At 42.6% G+C, this 16,964-nt stretch overlaps 1 protein-coding gene across 8 annotated transcripts in view; it reads right to left on the bottom strand.

Moving 5' to 3' along the window:
- LOC130274443 (otoconin-90-like) overlaps positions 1-16,964 on the bottom strand; it is a 191,126-nt gene that overhangs the window by 30,610 nt on the left and 143,552 nt on the right. For all 8 annotated transcript variants that reach the window (XM_056522778.1, XM_056522777.1, XM_056522781.1 and 5 more), the window contains 2 exons: positions 13,030-13,104; positions 7,729-7,773 (listed from right to left, as the gene is read on the bottom strand). In XM_056522778.1, the coding sequence (XP_056378753.1) occupies positions 7,729-7,773; positions 13,030-13,104 (120 nt within the window). The remainder of the gene's footprint in view (positions 1-7,728; positions 7,774-13,029; positions 13,105-16,964) is intronic.

Raw genomic sequence — 16,964 nt, forward strand, 5'->3', positions numbered from 1 at the left:
GAAGGTCTCGTGCAGCTAGGGCATCCTTGATTCTACTAGTAAGTCCTTGTTTGAAGGTAGCGCACAAGGCCTCATCATTCCAAGCCAGTTTGGATGCCAGGATGCGGAATTGTACCGCGTAATCCCCTACAGAAGAGTTCCCATGACAGAGATTCAATAGAGCTGTCTCAGCCGAGGAAGCCCGTGCCGGTTCTTCAAGGACATTGCCGAATTCTGCAAGGAAGGACTGGAGGTTAGCAGACACCGGACCGGATCATTATATTCCCAAAGAGGAGTAGCCCAAGCCAGAGCTTTGTCAGACAGAAGGTTGATGACAAATGCCAATTTAGCACGTTCCGTAGGGGACTGGCCAGCCAAGAGTTCCAGATGCATAGAGCATTGAGTGACAAAACCTCTACACAACTTGGGATCTCCGTCAAACTTGGAAGGCAAAGACAAACGAATCTGGAAGCCACCGGAGCTGATGAGACTGAAGGTTCTACTGAAGCCGTTTGTGGCTGTTTTGAGGTGAGAAACTGCTGTGCTTGCTGCTCAATCTGCACGGACTGCTGTGTGACAATGGCCTGGAGATCAGAGACACTGGGCAGAGTAACCTTGGCGGGATCCATGGCCGGATCTTACTATAATGGCTGTGGTTAGGTGGATTCACTGACCTGTTGAGGAAGATGGCTTGAACAATACCAGGGAGCAGAGTCTAAGGTGCCACTGGTTTTCACCAGAGCCCACCGCAAAGCGGGATGGACTTGCTGCAGCAGGCGGCACCCAGGTCGCTACCCCTGATATGACCCTTCCCCACAGGCAGCTGAGGTATAACATGGCACAGGAAGGATGAGGCACAGACATAGTCAGGACAGGCAGGAGGTCAGGACAGGCAGCAAAGAAGCAAGGTCAGGTCATGAAGCAGGAGGTCAGAAAGCAGGCGGCACAGAAGCAAGGTCAGGTCTTGTAGCAGGAGGTCAGAAACATGGCAAGGCAAGACGCAAATATACACTTTCTCTTGGCAACTAGGGCACAAAGATCCAGCAGGGAACAGGAGAAAGTGCCGGAACTAAATAGGATTGGTGTGGGACAAGCACCAATTATTGGTGCACTGGTCCTTTAAATTTAGAAAAGCCGCTGCGCACGCCCTAGGAGGCAGGGACGTGCATCGGCAGAGACAGGCAGGAGGAGAGGAACAGAGCGGGGCTCGCAAGCAAGCGTGTTAGCAACGTGAGAAGAAGGTCCAGCGGGGACAAAAGAGGATGGGGCGGAAGGTAAGCGACGGTCCGAGGTTCTCTTGTGGGCGCATCCTGCAATGCGAACCGTGGCACTGCCGGGAGCAGAGGGCAGAGCCCTAACAGGCCTGGATGAAGGTTGGGTGAGAGGTCTGTTTGCTCCTGCAGGGGGTGAGAGAAATAGTGAAGATACACAGTTTGGGTAATTTCCCCTCTGTGTTTATGCCATCTCTCTCCCCACCATTCACCTCCATTCATCTTTTGCCACTTACGCCATCTTTCCCTTTCTCCTCTTACTTAGTATTCATTGTAAGAACCCTGTGTAATTATCCTTCATTGGTCTTTATAGTCACATTTTATGTCGGTTCATGTATGCTATGTTTTTATAAAGCCTTATGGATACCAATGTGCAATATAATACCCACACCCTGTGATTTATTCCTACGTGTTCATCTAACTTAGGGTGCATGAACATCACGTTTTCACTGTACGGGTGCCGGATCCAGCTGGGGGAGGGGAAAACCGTGCGCACCCATACCCCAGCCGGACCGGTGCTGAAATCCATTGATTTTAATGAGCTGACCAGAGTCACCACTTTACTCCGGTCGGCTCATTTTTGACCTGTATCCGTTTTTCTAACCGAACCTATAAACGTAGTATACTACTTTTTAGGTCCGGTCATAAAACCGGATACGGGTCAAAAATGAGCCGACCGGAGTAAAGTGGTGACTCTGGTCGGCTCATTAAAGTCAATGGATTTCAGCACCGGTCCGGCTGGGGTATGGGAGAACAAGGTTTTCCCCTCCCCCAGCTGGATCCAGCACCCGTACAGTGAAAACGTGATGTTCATGCACCCTAAGTTCATGCACCCTTATATGGCAGTTTTTCTGTGAGTAAATTGTAGTCTGACTGATTGCTGCTCAATTTTAATATATTTTTATATATGTATGTCATCTGATATCATTTGTTACTTCTTTATTAGTCTTGGCTGTAGTGTCATTCTGTAGGTTTTCTCATCTAATGGAGCATGAAACAATTGTCTCTCTTTCCTATTCCTTCCTTCTCTTTTCCCTCTACATCCTCCTCCTCTCTCTATCTCTCCTCCTTTCTCTAGTCCTCTCTCTCTCCTCCTCTCTCTCTCCCTCTCCTCCTCTCTCCAATCCTCTCTCTCTCCTCCTCCCTCTACTCCTCTCTCCCTCCTCCTCTCTCTTCTCTCTCCCTCTCTCTCTCTCTTTCTCTTCCTCTCTCTCCTCCTCTCTCTAGTCATCTCTAGTCCTCCCTTCTCCCTCTCTTTCCTCCTCTCTCCCTTTCCTCCTCTTTCTCCTCCTATCTCCCTCTTTTTCCTCCTTTCTCCCTCCTCCTCCTCTCTCTCATCCCCTCTCCCTCCTCCTCACCCTCCTCTCTCTCTCCTCCTCTTTCACTCCCTCCCTCTCTCGCCTCCTCCTCCCTCTCTCGCCTCCTCCTCTCTCCTTCCTCCTCTCTCCTCCTGCTCTCTCTCCTCCTCTCTCTCCTTCTCTCTCTCCTCTCTCGTCTCTCCCTCCTCTCTCTCTCTCTTTCTCTCTCTCTTTCGATCGATATATATCTTTCTCTCTCAATTTCTCTCCTCCTCATGCTCTCTCTTTTTCTCTCCCTAACCCTTTCTTTCTCTCATTCTCCTCTCTATCTCTCTTGTTCTCTCACACTTCTCTTTCCTTCTATCTCCCTCTCCCTTTCTTTTGCTCTGTCTTGCGCTCTCTCTCTCTCTCTCTCTCTCTCTCTCTCTCTCTCTCTCCTTCTCTCCCTCTCTCTCTTCCTCCCCCCTCTCTCTCTCTCTCTCACTCTCTCTCTTTCCTCTCGCTCTTTCCTCTCGCTCTCTCCTTCTCTCTCTCCCTCTTTCTCTCCCCCCCTCTATCTCTCTCTGTCTCTTCCTCCCCCCCCTCTTTCTCTCTCTCTCTCTCTCTCTCTCTCTTTCCTCTCGCTCTCTCCTTCTCTCTCTCCCTCTTTCTCTTCCCCTCTTTCTCTCTCTCTCTCTTTCCTCTCTCTTTCTTTCTCTCTCTCTCCCCCCCTCTTTCTCTCTCTCTCCCCCCCTCTTTCTCTCTCTCTCTCTTTCCTCTCGCTTTCTCTCTCTCTCTCTCTCTCTCTCTCTCTCCTTCTCTCCTTCTCTCCCTCTCTCTCTTCCTCCCCTCTCTCTCTCTCTCTCTCTCTCTCTCTTTCCTCTCACTCTTTCCTCTCGCTCTTTCCTCTCGCTCTTTCCTCTCGCTCTCTCCTTCTCTCTCTCTCCCTCTCTCTCTTCCTCCCCTCTCTCTCTCTCTCTCTTTCCTCTCGCTCTTTCCTCTCGCTCTTTCCTCTCGCTCTTTCCTCTCGCTCTTTCCTCTCGCTCTTTCCTCTCGCTCTCTCCTTCTCTCTCTCTCCCTCTTTCTCTCCCCCCCTCTCTCTCTCTCTCTCTTTCCTCTCGCTCTCTCCTTCTCTCTCTCTTCCCCCCTCTCTCTCCCTCTCTCCCTCCCTCCCTCTCTTTACACTCGCTCTTCTTCCCCATACATATAATGATCTGTATTCTTTCTACAATCTGACACTTTTCATGAATCCTCCTATTTTTAGACTCAGTAAAGAATACAATTCAGCCTATATATACCTGGCGGCTGTAATCCCTCCACCTCCCGTCACTGTATATGACTTTTTTCAGAGGTGTTTAGCCTGATTTATGGCAATGAGTGAGAAGTCACAGCAGCCTCATGGCGGCTGATATATTGGATATCATTGGTTTTATGAACTCTGACTTCATGAGGCTTGAAAAGAACTGTGCGGCTGTGATGAGACTGTAACAACAACTCAGAAGTGAGCAATCACAGAGCAATGCCGGGAGGAGAAGCTCTTCTCACCTCAGTATAATCACATAATCCCGGCCAGGAGATATCCTGACATATGGGACCTAATCCCTCACACATAAATAATGGCCGAGCCTGCAATGTAACCCCTGAAGGCGCTTTATAATGTGGTGTGACCCTTATATACAGCTCGTGTCACAGTCTGCTGCATTTTTACACATTATGTGTTATCTGTCAATACAAAGCTTAGTAACCTGTTACCTATCAGGTATATACAGACATCTCACCCCAAACTACGACCTGTACTGGAGAGGCAGCAATACATAAACCAGTGTTTCCCAACAAGGGATCCTCCAGCTGTTTACTGGAATGCTGCTGTTGATCTGCTTCTATCTATCTCATATCTATCTATCTATCTATCTATCTCAAGTGGGGATCAAAAGTTTGGGCACCCCAGGTAAAAATTTGTATTAATGTGCATAAAGAATCCAAGGAAAGATGGAAACCTCTCCAAAAGGCATCAAATTACAGATTAGACATTCTTATAATATGTCAACAAAAGTTAGATTTCATTTCCATCATTTACACTTTCAAAATATCAGAAAACAAAAAAATGGCGTCTGCAAAAGTTTGGGCACCCTGCAGAATTTATAGCATGCACTGCCCCCTTTGCAAAGCTGAGACCTGCCAGTGTCATGGATTGTTCTCAATCATCATCTGGGAAGACCAAGTGATGTCAATCTCAAAGGTTTTAAATGCCCAGACTCATCAGACCTTGCCCCAACAACCAGCACCATGGGTTCTTCTAAGCAGTTGTCTAGAAATCTGAAACTGAAAATAGTTGACGCTCACAAAGCTGGAGAAGGCTATAAGAAGATAGCAAAACGTTTTCAGATGTCAATATCCTCTGTTCGGAACGAAATTAAGAAATGGCAGTCATCAGGAACAGTGGAAGTTAAAGTAAGATCTGGAAGACCAAGAAAAATATCAGACAGAACAGCTTGCAGGATTGTGAGAAAAACTATTCAAAACCCACGTTTGACTGCACAATCCCTCAAGAAAGATCTGGCAGACACTGAAGTTGTGGTACACTATTCCACTATAAAGAGATACTTGTACAAATATGGTCTTCATGGAAGAGTCATAAGAAGAAAAGCATACGTCCTCACCACAAAAATCAGCATTTGAACTTTGCAAATGAACATATAGACAAGCCTGATGCATTTTGGAAACAAGTTCTGTGGACCGATGAGGTTAAAATTGAACTTTTTGGCCAGAAATGAGCAAAGGTACTTTGGAGAAGAAGGGGAACAGAATTTAATGAAAAGAACCTCTGTCCAACTGTTAAGCATGGGGGTGGATCAATCATGCTTTGGGGTTGTATTGCAGCCAGTGGCACAGGGAACATCTCACGAGTAGAAGAAAAATGGATTCAATAAAATTTCAGCAAATTTTGGATGCTAACTTGATGCCATTTGGGAAAAATCTGAAGTTAAAGAGAGGATGGCTCCTACAAATGGATAATGATCCTAAACAGACCTCGAAATCCACGGGGGATTACATCAAGAGGTGTAAACTGAAGGTTTTACCATGGCCTTCACAATCTCCTGACCTCAACATAATTGAAAATCTATGGATAGACCTTAAAAGAGCAGTGCGTGACAGACAGCCCAGAAATCTCAAAGAACTGGAAGACTTTTGTAAGGAAGAATGGGCAAAGATACCTCAAACAAGAATTGAAAGACTCTTGGCTGGCTACAAAAAGCGTTTACAAGCTGTGATACTTGCCAAAGGGGGCAGTACAAGATATTAACTCTGCAGGGTGCCCAAACTTTTGCAGACGCCATTTTTTTGTTTTCTGTTATTTTGAAAGTGTAAATGATGGAAATAAAATCTAACTTTTGTTGACATATTATAAGAATGTCTAATCTGTAATTTGATGCCTTTTGGAGATTTTTCCATCTTTCCTTGGCTTCTTTATGCACATTAATACTAATTTTTACCTGGGGTGCCCAAACTTTTGATCCCCACTGTACCTATCAGTTAGGTTCACGAGTCAAAGTAAATTTTTGGGAAGAAAAAAAAAATCCACAAACAATTCACAGGGAAGTCTTTAGAACAAATCTGATCCCTAACTCTGTAGATGTTTTTGGCGTGGATTTAGGCTGGAATTCCGCTTTTTTTTTTTTTTTGCAAAAATGCTGTAAAAAACGCCAATTTTCCCGCACTTTGTTTTTACAGTGAAAAAATGCCATGTCCAGATGCTAGATGCAAGTCAGTGGTAAACTGCAAAATGCCAGATCCACTTGGCATATTTCAGTTTGGCGTTTTTTTTAAATCCTTTTGGCGTTTTTCAGCTGTTTTGGGCTCAGAGGCTGGTTTTTCAAAATGCCCAACAAAACCTAGTTTGGCGCTTTTTGCAGAAGTCTATGGAAGAGCAAAAACGCCAAGAAAAATGCCATGTTTGATTTAACGTTGGCATTTTTTGCAGGCGGTTTTTATTCTTTTATGGACTTTAGCGATCCAAAAATGGGGTGGAAATACCTTTTTCATTAAAATTTCGTAGGGGACCATTAAAAAAAAATTTATCAAAAAGATACAGTAGTGAAGGAAAAAATTGTATTTAACAAAATGTATCTTTTTTATAACAAATTTTTATACATTTTTAAACAGGGATCAATTTATGTGGGCGGGGACCTAAAAATGTAGCCGACAATAATAGAAATGTAGTGTGTGCGTGTTTTTCACTTTTTTTTTCAATTTTTTTTTAGTTAGTACTACTACTCCCAGCATGGAAGAGACTGTTCCATGATGGGAGTAGTAGTACCTGCACTAATTGACAGATCGGCCGTTGTTTTTTTTTTTTTTTTTTTTTTTTTTTTGTTTGTTTTTTTGGGAGAAAAAAAACGCAGTTGAGATTTATACATTTTTATACTATAATTTTCAGCAGCTTTTACCTATACAAACCCACAATGAATCTTTTTGTTTTACAGTATCCCTTAATTTTAGATACATTAGTCCAATGTTTCCTAACAAGGATGCCTCCAGCTGTTGCAAAACTACAACTCCCAGCATGCCTGGACAGCCTTGGGCTGTCCAGGCATGCTGGGAGTTGTAGTTTTGCAACATCTGGAGGCACCCTGTTTGGAAAAACACTTTTATGGACTACAATGACCAGCTTTTTTTTTTCCCACATAAAATGGTTAATTAGGGCTATGGGGGAGTTTTAATTGTAATACATTTTTATAAATGTATAACGTTTATTTTTTAATGACCTTACAATTACATTGAAGGCTTAGTAGTGGAAGCCTTCTCATAGACCAGAGTCCATTACTAAGTTGGGGCTTAGGGTTAGCCCCAAAAACAGCTAGCCCTTACCCCCGAAGGCTTTTTGGACATGCTGGGAGTTGTAGTTTTGCAATGCCTGGAGGCATACTGGTTGGGAAACACTGCAATAGTCTGTCAATCTGATTTTAAAAAAATATAAATCCATTGTTTCCTTCCTTGACTAGACACCAGGGCTCAAGTCCTGCAGGAACGTGTGGGAACTGAGTTCCTGCACTTTTTTCACTGCAGGAATACTATTCCCATTAGCAGGGGCAGGGGGGGGGGGGAGTTCCTGCACTTTTTTTCCCCAGGACTTGACCCCTGCTAGACACTAACAAATTACAATTCACAAATGATAAGAAGATATAGAAGATGGTATTTACCCATGGAAGACTCCACGGCTGGTGTATCGGGAGGAGCTGTTGAGGCTGAAAAGATATTATTACCATTAGAAGAAAGGTTTGTGATACCAGTATACAAGGAGGAATATTATCACAGTAACAGTATGATGATATTATATATATATATATATATATATATATATATATATATATATATATATCATCATCATACTGTTACTGACCAAATCCTGTACACTGAGACCAATATTACCAATAATAATACCAGTATACAGGGTGGAATATTATCACCATACATATTACCATCCTACGGTTACTGATCAAATCCTGTATACTGATCAATATTACCAATTAACCAGAAAGTAATGGCCCCCATACTACACTAATAAATGCCCCCTACACCTAAATATTATGGATGAGGGCACTTTGCACGACCTGACTGATGATAGCAGCACGGTACCACAAATCAGGAGCAAGCTCCAGACCAGACCTTGACATTAAAGGGGTAACATTTTTCTTAAAACAAACTGGTTCCAGAAACATTAAACAGATTTGCAAATTACTTCTATTTAAAAATATTAATCCTTGCAGTACTTATCAGCTGTTGTATGCTCCAAGGGAAGTTGTGTAGTTATTTCCAGTCTGTCCACAGTGCTCTCTGCTGACACCTCTGTCCATGTCAGGAACTGTCCAGGAGCAGGAGCAAGTACCCATAGCAAACCTCTCCTGCTCTGGACAGTTCCTGACATGGACAGAGGTGTCAGCAGAGAGCACTGTGGTCAGACTGGAAAGAACTACACAACTTCCTCTGGAGTATACAGCAGCTGATAAGTACAGGAAGGGTAAAGATTTTTTTAATAGAAGTAATTTGCAAATCGGTTTCACTTTCTGGGACCAGTTGATTTAAAGGAGATGTCCGGTGCTCACTTTTCTTATTTTATCCGTTCCGGGCTGAAAAATAAAAGAAAACAAATTTTCTCTTACCTGCCTAGGCTCCTCCGGTGCTCAGGCTCTATTCTTACTTCCTGTTAGCCCGGCACGTCACACGGAGCTTCAGCCTATCACCGGCCGCAGCGATGTCCCGCCTCAACTGGTGATAGGCTGAAGCTCCATGTGACGTGTCGGGCTAACAGGAAGTAAGAAGCATACAGCCCGGGGACCGAACACCAGTACTGGAGCACCGGGGGAGCCTAGGCAGGCAAGAGAAAGCTTATTTTCTTTCTTTTTGCAGCCCGGTACGGATACAATAAGAAAAGTGAGCACCGGACATCTCCTTTAAAAACAAAAATTTCCACTGGAGTACCCAGACCCCTAAATTAAGGAGACCCCCTAAATGTTTTAACCCATTTACCAAACATCAGATCCTAAAATTAAAAAGACCCCAGATCATACTAAAGGGGCACTCCGTTGGAAAACTTTTTTTTTTTTAATCAACTTGTGCCAGAAAGTTAAACAGATTTGTAAATTACTTCTATTAAAAAATATTTGTCCTTCCAGTACTTATTAGCAGCTGTATAAAACAGAGGAAATTCTTTTCTTTTTAAATTTCTTTTTTGTCTTGTCCACAGTGCTCTCTGCTGACACCTGATGGCCGTATCAGGAACTGTCCAGAGCAGGAGAAAATCCTCATAGCAAACCTATGCTGCTCTGGACAGTTCCTGACAGGGACAGAAGTGTCAGCAGAGAGCACTGTGGTCAGGAAATTCAAAAAGAAAATAATTTCCTCTTACAGCTGCTAACAAGTACAGCGGCTAATAAGCATACAGCTGCTAGTAATAAGTACTGGAAGGATTAAGATTTTTAAATAGAAGTAATTAACAAATCTGTTTCACTTTCTGGCACCAGTTCATAAAAAAAAAAAAAAAAAGTTTTCCACCGGAGTACCCCTTTAACGACGCAGGACGTATATTTACGTCCTGCGCCGGCTCCCGCAATATGAAGCGGGATCGCGCCGCGATCCCGTATCATATCGCGTCGGTCCCGGCGCTCATCAATGGCCGGGACCCGCGGCTAATACCACACATCGCCGATCGCGGCGATGTGCGGTATTAACCCTTTAGAAGCGGCGGTCAAAGCTGACCGCCGCTTCTAAAGTGAAAGTGACCCGGCTGCTCAGTCGGGCTGTTCGGGATAGCCGCGGTGAAATCGCGGCGTCCCGAACAGCTTGCAGGACACCGGGAGGGCTCTTACCTGCCTCCTCGGTGTCCGATCGGCGAATGACTGCTCCGTGCCTGAGATCCAGGCAGGAGCAGTCAAGCGCCGATAACACTGATCACAGGCGTGTTAATGCACGCCAGTGATCAGCAAAGGAGATCAGTGTGTGCAGTGTTATAGGTCCCTATGGGATAACAATTATCAGTGTGTGCAGTGTTATAGGTCCCTATGGGACCTATAACACTGCAAAAAAAAAGTAAAAAAAAAGTGTTAATAAAGGTCATTTAACCCCTTCCCTAATAAAAGTTTGAATCACCCCCCTTTTCCCATAAAAAAAATAAAACAGTGTAAAAAAAAAAATAAATAAACATATGTGGTATCGCCGCGTGCGTAAATGTCCGAACTATAAAAATATATCATTAATTAAACCGCATGGTCAATGGCGTACGCGCAAAAAAATTCCAAAGTCAAAAAAAGCGCATTTTTGGTCACTTTTTATACCATTAAAAAATTTATAAAAGTGATCAAAAAGTCCGATCAAAACAAAAATGGTACTGATCAAAACTTCAGATCACGGCGCAAAGAATGAGCCCTCATACCGCCCCGTACGTGGAAAAATAAAAAGTTATAGGGGTCAGAAGATGACATTTTTAAACGTATAAATTTTTCAGCATGTAGTTATGATTTTTTCCAGAAGTCCGACAAAATCAAACCTATATAAGTAGGGGATCATTTTAACCGTATGGACCTACAGAATAAAGATAAGGTGTCATTTTTACCGAAATATGCACTGCGTAGAAACGGAAGCCCCCAAAAGTTACAAAATGGCGTTTTTTCTTCGATTTTGTCGCACAATGATTTTTTTTCCCGTTTCGCCGTGGATTTTTGGGTAAAATGACTAATGTCACTGCAAAGTAGAATTGGCGACGCAAAAAATAAGCCATAATATGGATTTTTAGGTGGAAAATTGAAAGGGTTATGATTTTTAAAACGTAAGGAGGAAAAAACGAAAGTGCAAAAACTGAAAAACCCTGAGTCCTTAAGGGGTTAACTCGTTTTTGTTTTTTCTTCCTTGTCTTTTATTAGCCATAATTCTTTCAATTTTCCACCTACAGATCTATATGAGACTTGTTTTATGCTTGACCAATCGTACTTTGTAATGACATCACTCATTTTACCACAAAGTCGATGGTAAGGCCAAAATACATGTGTGTGTGTGTGTATATATATATATATATATATATATATATGTATGTATATTTAATTTATATTTATATATAATTTAATGTTATTTAAATTTTATTTTAAAATCTCAAGCCAGTACTTCCAGTACTTATCAGCTGCTTTGTACCCAGGAGGAAGTTGTATAGTTCTTTCCAGTCTGACGACAGTGCTCTCTGCTGCCACCTCTGTCCATGTCAGGAACTGTCCAGAGCAGGATAGGTTTGCTATGGGGATGTACATACCTCTCCTGCTCTAGCCTCTTTAGGACGCAGGGCGTCATACCGGGTAGGTCCCGGCGGCTAATGACAGCCGGGACCCAGGGCTAATAGCGTGCGGCATCGATCGTTGTGCCATGTGCTATTAAAGGGGTATTCTAGGATAAAACTTTTTTATATATATCAACTTATGAGCTTCTGAAGTTAAGGTTGTTCTTTTCTGTCTAAATCCACTCTGATGACACGTGTCTCAGGAACCGCCCAGTTTAGAAGAGGTTTACTATGGGGATTTGGTTCTAAACCTGGCGGTTCCCGAGACAGGTGTCATCAGAGAGGATTTAGACAGAAAAGAACAACCTTAACTTCAGAAGCTCATAAGTACTGAAAGGATTAAGATTTTTTAATAGAAGTAATTTACAAATCTGTTTAACTTTCTGGAGCCAGTTGATATATATATATATATAAAAAAAGTTTTTTCCTGGAATACCCCTTTAAGTTGATCGTCGCGTCTAAAATGAAAGTATACCCTTCCCGGGAACATGGCGGTGAAATAGCGATGTCCCGATCAGCTAGAATGCGAGCGGAGGTCTCCTTTACCTGCCTCCGTCGCGTCTGATCGGCAATTGATTGCTCCAAGCCTGAAATCCAGGCTTGAGCAATCGACCGCCAATAACACTGATCTTTGCCGTGTCAATGCACGGCAATGATCTGTGTATGAGATCGGTATGTGCAGTGCAACAGCCACTAGGGGGAGCTATTACACTGCATAAAAAAAAAAGTGTGAAAAAAAAAGTGAATAAAGATCATTTAACCCCTTCCCTAATAAAAGTGAGAATCACCCCCCTTTTCCCATTTAAAAAAAACAGTGTAAATAAAAATAAACATATGTGGTATCACCGTGTGCAGAAATGTCCGAACTATAAAAATATATCGTTAATTAAACCGCACGGTCAATGGCGTACGCGCAAAAAAAAATTCCAAAGTCCAAAATAGCGTATTTTTGGTCACTTTTTATATCATGAAAAAATGAATAAAAAGCGATCAAAAAGTCTGATCAATACAACAATGGTACCAATAAAAACTTCAGATCACGGCTCAAAAAATGAGCCCTATAACGGCCCGTACGCGGAAAAATAAAAAAGTTATAGGGGTCAGAAGGTTACAATTTTACACGTATACATTTTCCATCCAACCTATATAAGTAGGGAATCATTTTAACCGTATGGACCTACAGAATAAAGAGAAGGTGTCATTTTTACCGAAAAATTTACTATGTAGAAACGGAAGCCCCCAAAAGTTACAAAATGGCGTTTTTTTTCAATTTTGTCGCACAATGATTTTTTTTCCCGTTTCACAGTAGATTTTTGGGCAAAATGACTGACGTCATTACAAAGTAGAATTGGTGGCGCAAAAAAATAAGCCATCATATGGATTTTTAGGTGCAAAATTGAAAGAGTTATGATTTTTTAAAGGCAAGGAGCAAAAGACGAAAATGCAAAAACGGAAAAAACCCCGGTCCCAAAGGGGTTAAGGGGCTAGAACGCCATCCAGCATAATAATCATACACAGATATAATAATGTACATATATATATATATATATATATATATATATATATATATATTCCCAATGCATTATTAGTCCATGAGTATTAGGCATCATTCTGTTCAGCGCCACCTACAGGCACCTGACTCTTGTGCCTAATGGAAATTCCATGCCTGGTTATTACTCACTTTGAAAAGTATTGGTCATCTCCTCGGTAGAAGGGAGTGCGGCCATCACGTCACTTTGCTGGGGGTTCAGTTCTCCTGTAAGTTACAATAATATTATCTGGTCATTCTGAGAAGTAAAGTTACATGCGTGTCCAGCATCTCTTTCATCAGATTTTTTATACGAGTGTTCTCCAACCAGTGTGCCCCCAGCTGTTGCAAAACTACAACTCCCAGCATGCCCGGACAGCCGAAGGCAACGTCTCTATTCCGGGCCCGAAGCGCGGAGAAGAGGCCCCCCGGTGAAGATGGACAGCCCGGAACGACTAACCCTCCCCACCGGACGGTCCCGGCAGCACAGATGGCCCAGACCAGCTAACCCTAACGTCCCGCCGAGCGGAGGTGAGTACAAAACTAGAGGGGGTGAGGGGTCTGGATTATGTCGAAGGCTGCAGTGGTCTTCAACCTGCGGACCTCCAGATGTTTCATAACTACAATTCGGCTGTCCGGGCATGCTGGGAGTTGTAGTTTTGCAACAGCTGGAGGCACACTGGTTGGAAAACACCGCTGTATATCCTGGGAGGAGTTTTGCTAATTGTCGCCCCCTGCTGGGTAATGCACTTTGCATGATTTGCCAAGTGGCACTACGAACGGGATTGGCCATTGTTGCTATGTGTCCTGTGTCAAGCAGGTCCCGCAAAAATGCCCTGATTAAGAACTGAAGTTTTCAGTTCAAAACGCGTTGGTGTTGTCCCTTTAAAGGGGTAATTCCATGGAAAACTTTTTTTTTTTTTAAATCAACTGGTGCCAGAAAGTTAAACAGATTTGTAAATGATTTCTATAAAAAAAAAAAAAAAAAAAAATATCTTAATCCTTCCAGTACTTTTAAGGGTCTGTATACTACAGAGGAAATGCTTTTCTTTTTGGATTTCTCTTCTGTCACGAGCACAGTGCTCTCTGCTGTCCGTTTTAGGAATTGTCCAGAGCAGTATATGTTTGCTATGGGGATTTTCTCCTGCTGTGGACAGTTCCTAAAATGGTCAGCAGAGAGCACTGTTCCAAAAAGAAAAGCAGTTCTTCTGTAGTATACAGCCCCTAAAAAGTACTGGAAGGATTAAGATTTTTTTTTTCATAGAAGTAATTTACAAATCTGTTTAAAAAAAAAAAGTTTTCCATCGGAGTACCCCTTTAAGGTAATGTCTTTACAAAGACACTGATTATATTCATGTAACTGTCTACTGGGTGGAGTTGCCCTTTAAGGAGAGTGTTTTTTTTCTTTATGCAAATCTACAGAATACATTATACCTAAAAAGTGGAATATCGGTATCACCGTGTGTGATTAGATTATACTTGATGTCAGCTCCGAGGGAACCTGTTATTACAACGCACCAGATATAGCTTCTGCCGAGAAGGCTTCCGAGAGATCAAAATAATTGCTTCCTCTTTCCTACACACTTTTCTCTTCCCCCCGATGAAAGATCTTTTCTTTGACTGTGTATAATGATATAAGGCAGAACTACTGTGTACGGTACAGAATAAAAGCCAATATAGACTGAATTTTTTTTTTTAGTACTTACCTTGGAGGTTTTGCATATTAAATATACAACAATTGGGTTAGTTGGGGTCACTACCGTTTTTCTATAAGATATTAAGACTCTTATTGAAGAATTCTTTCACAATCTATTATTATTACTACCAGTTTTCTGGGGAGGGGGAAAAAAAACAAACAACTAGCTGAGTATCTGGTGTGGCTAGGTCTGCGTGCCACCTAGCTTTCCCAGTCTACTGAAGCCCCAGCAAGTGATAGGCCACTCGTCCTCCTTGCACTCTTCAAAGCAGCCGCACCACCATGTCCTCGCCCTGCCTTGGCACTGATATCTTCTGTCCTACTTTAGTAAGTTCCCCTGAGTAATCTGGATACCATTCATTCTGATAACAGCCAATTCCCTGCTGGGTTCTGGCTATTTAAACTGCATAGTTCAGTCTGCCTTTTGCTCCCGCGTGGTCTCTGATTTCCAAGTGTGTTCCTGACTTGGATTCCGTGTATGATCCTTGGCTAACTGACATCCACTCTGGTTCCTGATTGGTTCTGACTACAGCTTTTCCTAAGTACCTGCTTTTGGCTCCTGACCTCTGGCTGTGTTTGACCAAGTCCATGGATTATATTATTTCATTTTTATCTTTATATTACTACCAGAAAATGTTTTATATGTTGTACATCTTGGCAAAACCTTAACCTTTCTAACATACTTTTTAAAAACATTTCAATCTACTTTAATAGAAATCATGACTTATTAAAAAAAAAAATTAAAAAAAATACACCACTAGGGGTCCCTATACCACCCAGAACACAATCCTGTCTGGTTACAGCATCATCTTTGTGCCAGCTGAAGCACAGGCTGGGACACAGTCCTGTAAGTGAGGAAGGGACTAGCACTCCTCTGTGCTTACACCTGTCCTATCAGACTGCAGCATGAAAACAGAGAGGAGGGGGTTACAGCGCAGCCGGCAGTGATTGGATGAAGAGATCCAGAAACAGCACAGCAGACTCAGGGAGAAAGTGAATGATGGTGAGTGAGGGCAGGCTCAGTGCTCGCCTTGGACACACCCCTTCCTGAGCAGTAGATATCAAAATGAGTGAGCAGCAGAAAAGAGGGATTTGTGAGCCAAATACAGAAGCTAGACACAGTGAGGGCACGTTCCCACTTGGCGTATACGCAGCGTATTTCACGCTGCGCAAAATCTGCCGCAGCAGTGGGAAATACGCTGCTCATCCCTCGCTCACCATGCACACAAGGTTTTCTGGTGGCAGCCCTATGCGTGCAGTGAGTTTTGGAGGCGGAGCAGCGCGTCACAGTCACGCCGGCACAGGGTCCGCCTCCAAAACTCACTGCACACAGCATACGCCGAGTGGGAACGTTCCCTAAAAAGACATGTAAAGCATCTGCACTTCCTAAGTGGTATATTTTTTCTGTGATATGACAGGTACGCTTTAAATCAGTTTTGTGGTACCTGACATTCTACAAGCGTTTCAATACAATACAAATCTAATTTAAAGGGGTACTCCGGGGGAAAACTTTTTTTTTTTTTTTATCAACTGGTGCCAGAAAGTTAAACGGATTTGTAAATTACTTATATTAAAAAATCTTAATCCTTCCAGTACTTATTAGCTGCTGATTACTACAGAGGAAATTATTTTATTTTTGGAACACAGAGCTCTCTGCTGACATCATGAGCACAGTGCTCTCTGCTGACATCTCTGTCCATTTTAGGAACTGTCCAGAGCAGTATGTGTTTGCTATGGGGATTTTCTCCTACTCTGGACAGTTCTAAAAATGGACAGAGGTGTCAGCAGAGAGCACTGTGGTCATGATCTCAGCAGAGAGCACTGTGCTCGTGATGTCAGCAGAGAGCTCTGTGTTCCAAAAAGAAAATAATTTCCTCTGTAGTATTCAGCAGCTAATAAGTACAGGAAGGATTAAGATTTTTTTAATAGAAGTAATTTACAAATCTGTTTAACTTTCTGTCACCAGTTGATTTAAAAAAAAAAAAAAAAAAAAAAGTTTTCCACCGGAGTACCCCTTTAAATTAGATTTGTATTGTATTGAAACGCTTGTAAAATGTCAGGTACCACAAAACAGATTTAAAGCGTACCTGTCATATCACAGAAGAGAAATCCAAAAAAGAAATGCATTTCCTCTGATGTCATGACCACAGTGCTCTCTGCTGACCTCTGCTGTCCATTTTAGGAACTGTCCAGAGCAGGAGAAAATCCCCATAGCAAACAGATGCTGCTCTGGACAGTTCCTAAAATGGACAGCAGAGGTCAGCAGAGAGCATTGTGGTCATGATGTCAGAGGAAATGCATTTCTTTTTTTGGATTTCTCTTTAGTATACAGCCCCTAAAAAGTACTGGAAGGATTAAAAATTTTTAATAGAAGTGATTTAAAAATCTGTTA

Source organism: Hyla sarda, chromosome 5 (genome assembly GCF_029499605.1).
Source record: "Hyla sarda isolate aHylSar1 chromosome 5, aHylSar1.hap1, whole genome shotgun sequence".
NCBI classification, from domain to species: domain Eukaryota; kingdom Metazoa; phylum Chordata; class Amphibia; order Anura; family Hylidae; genus Hyla; species Hyla sarda.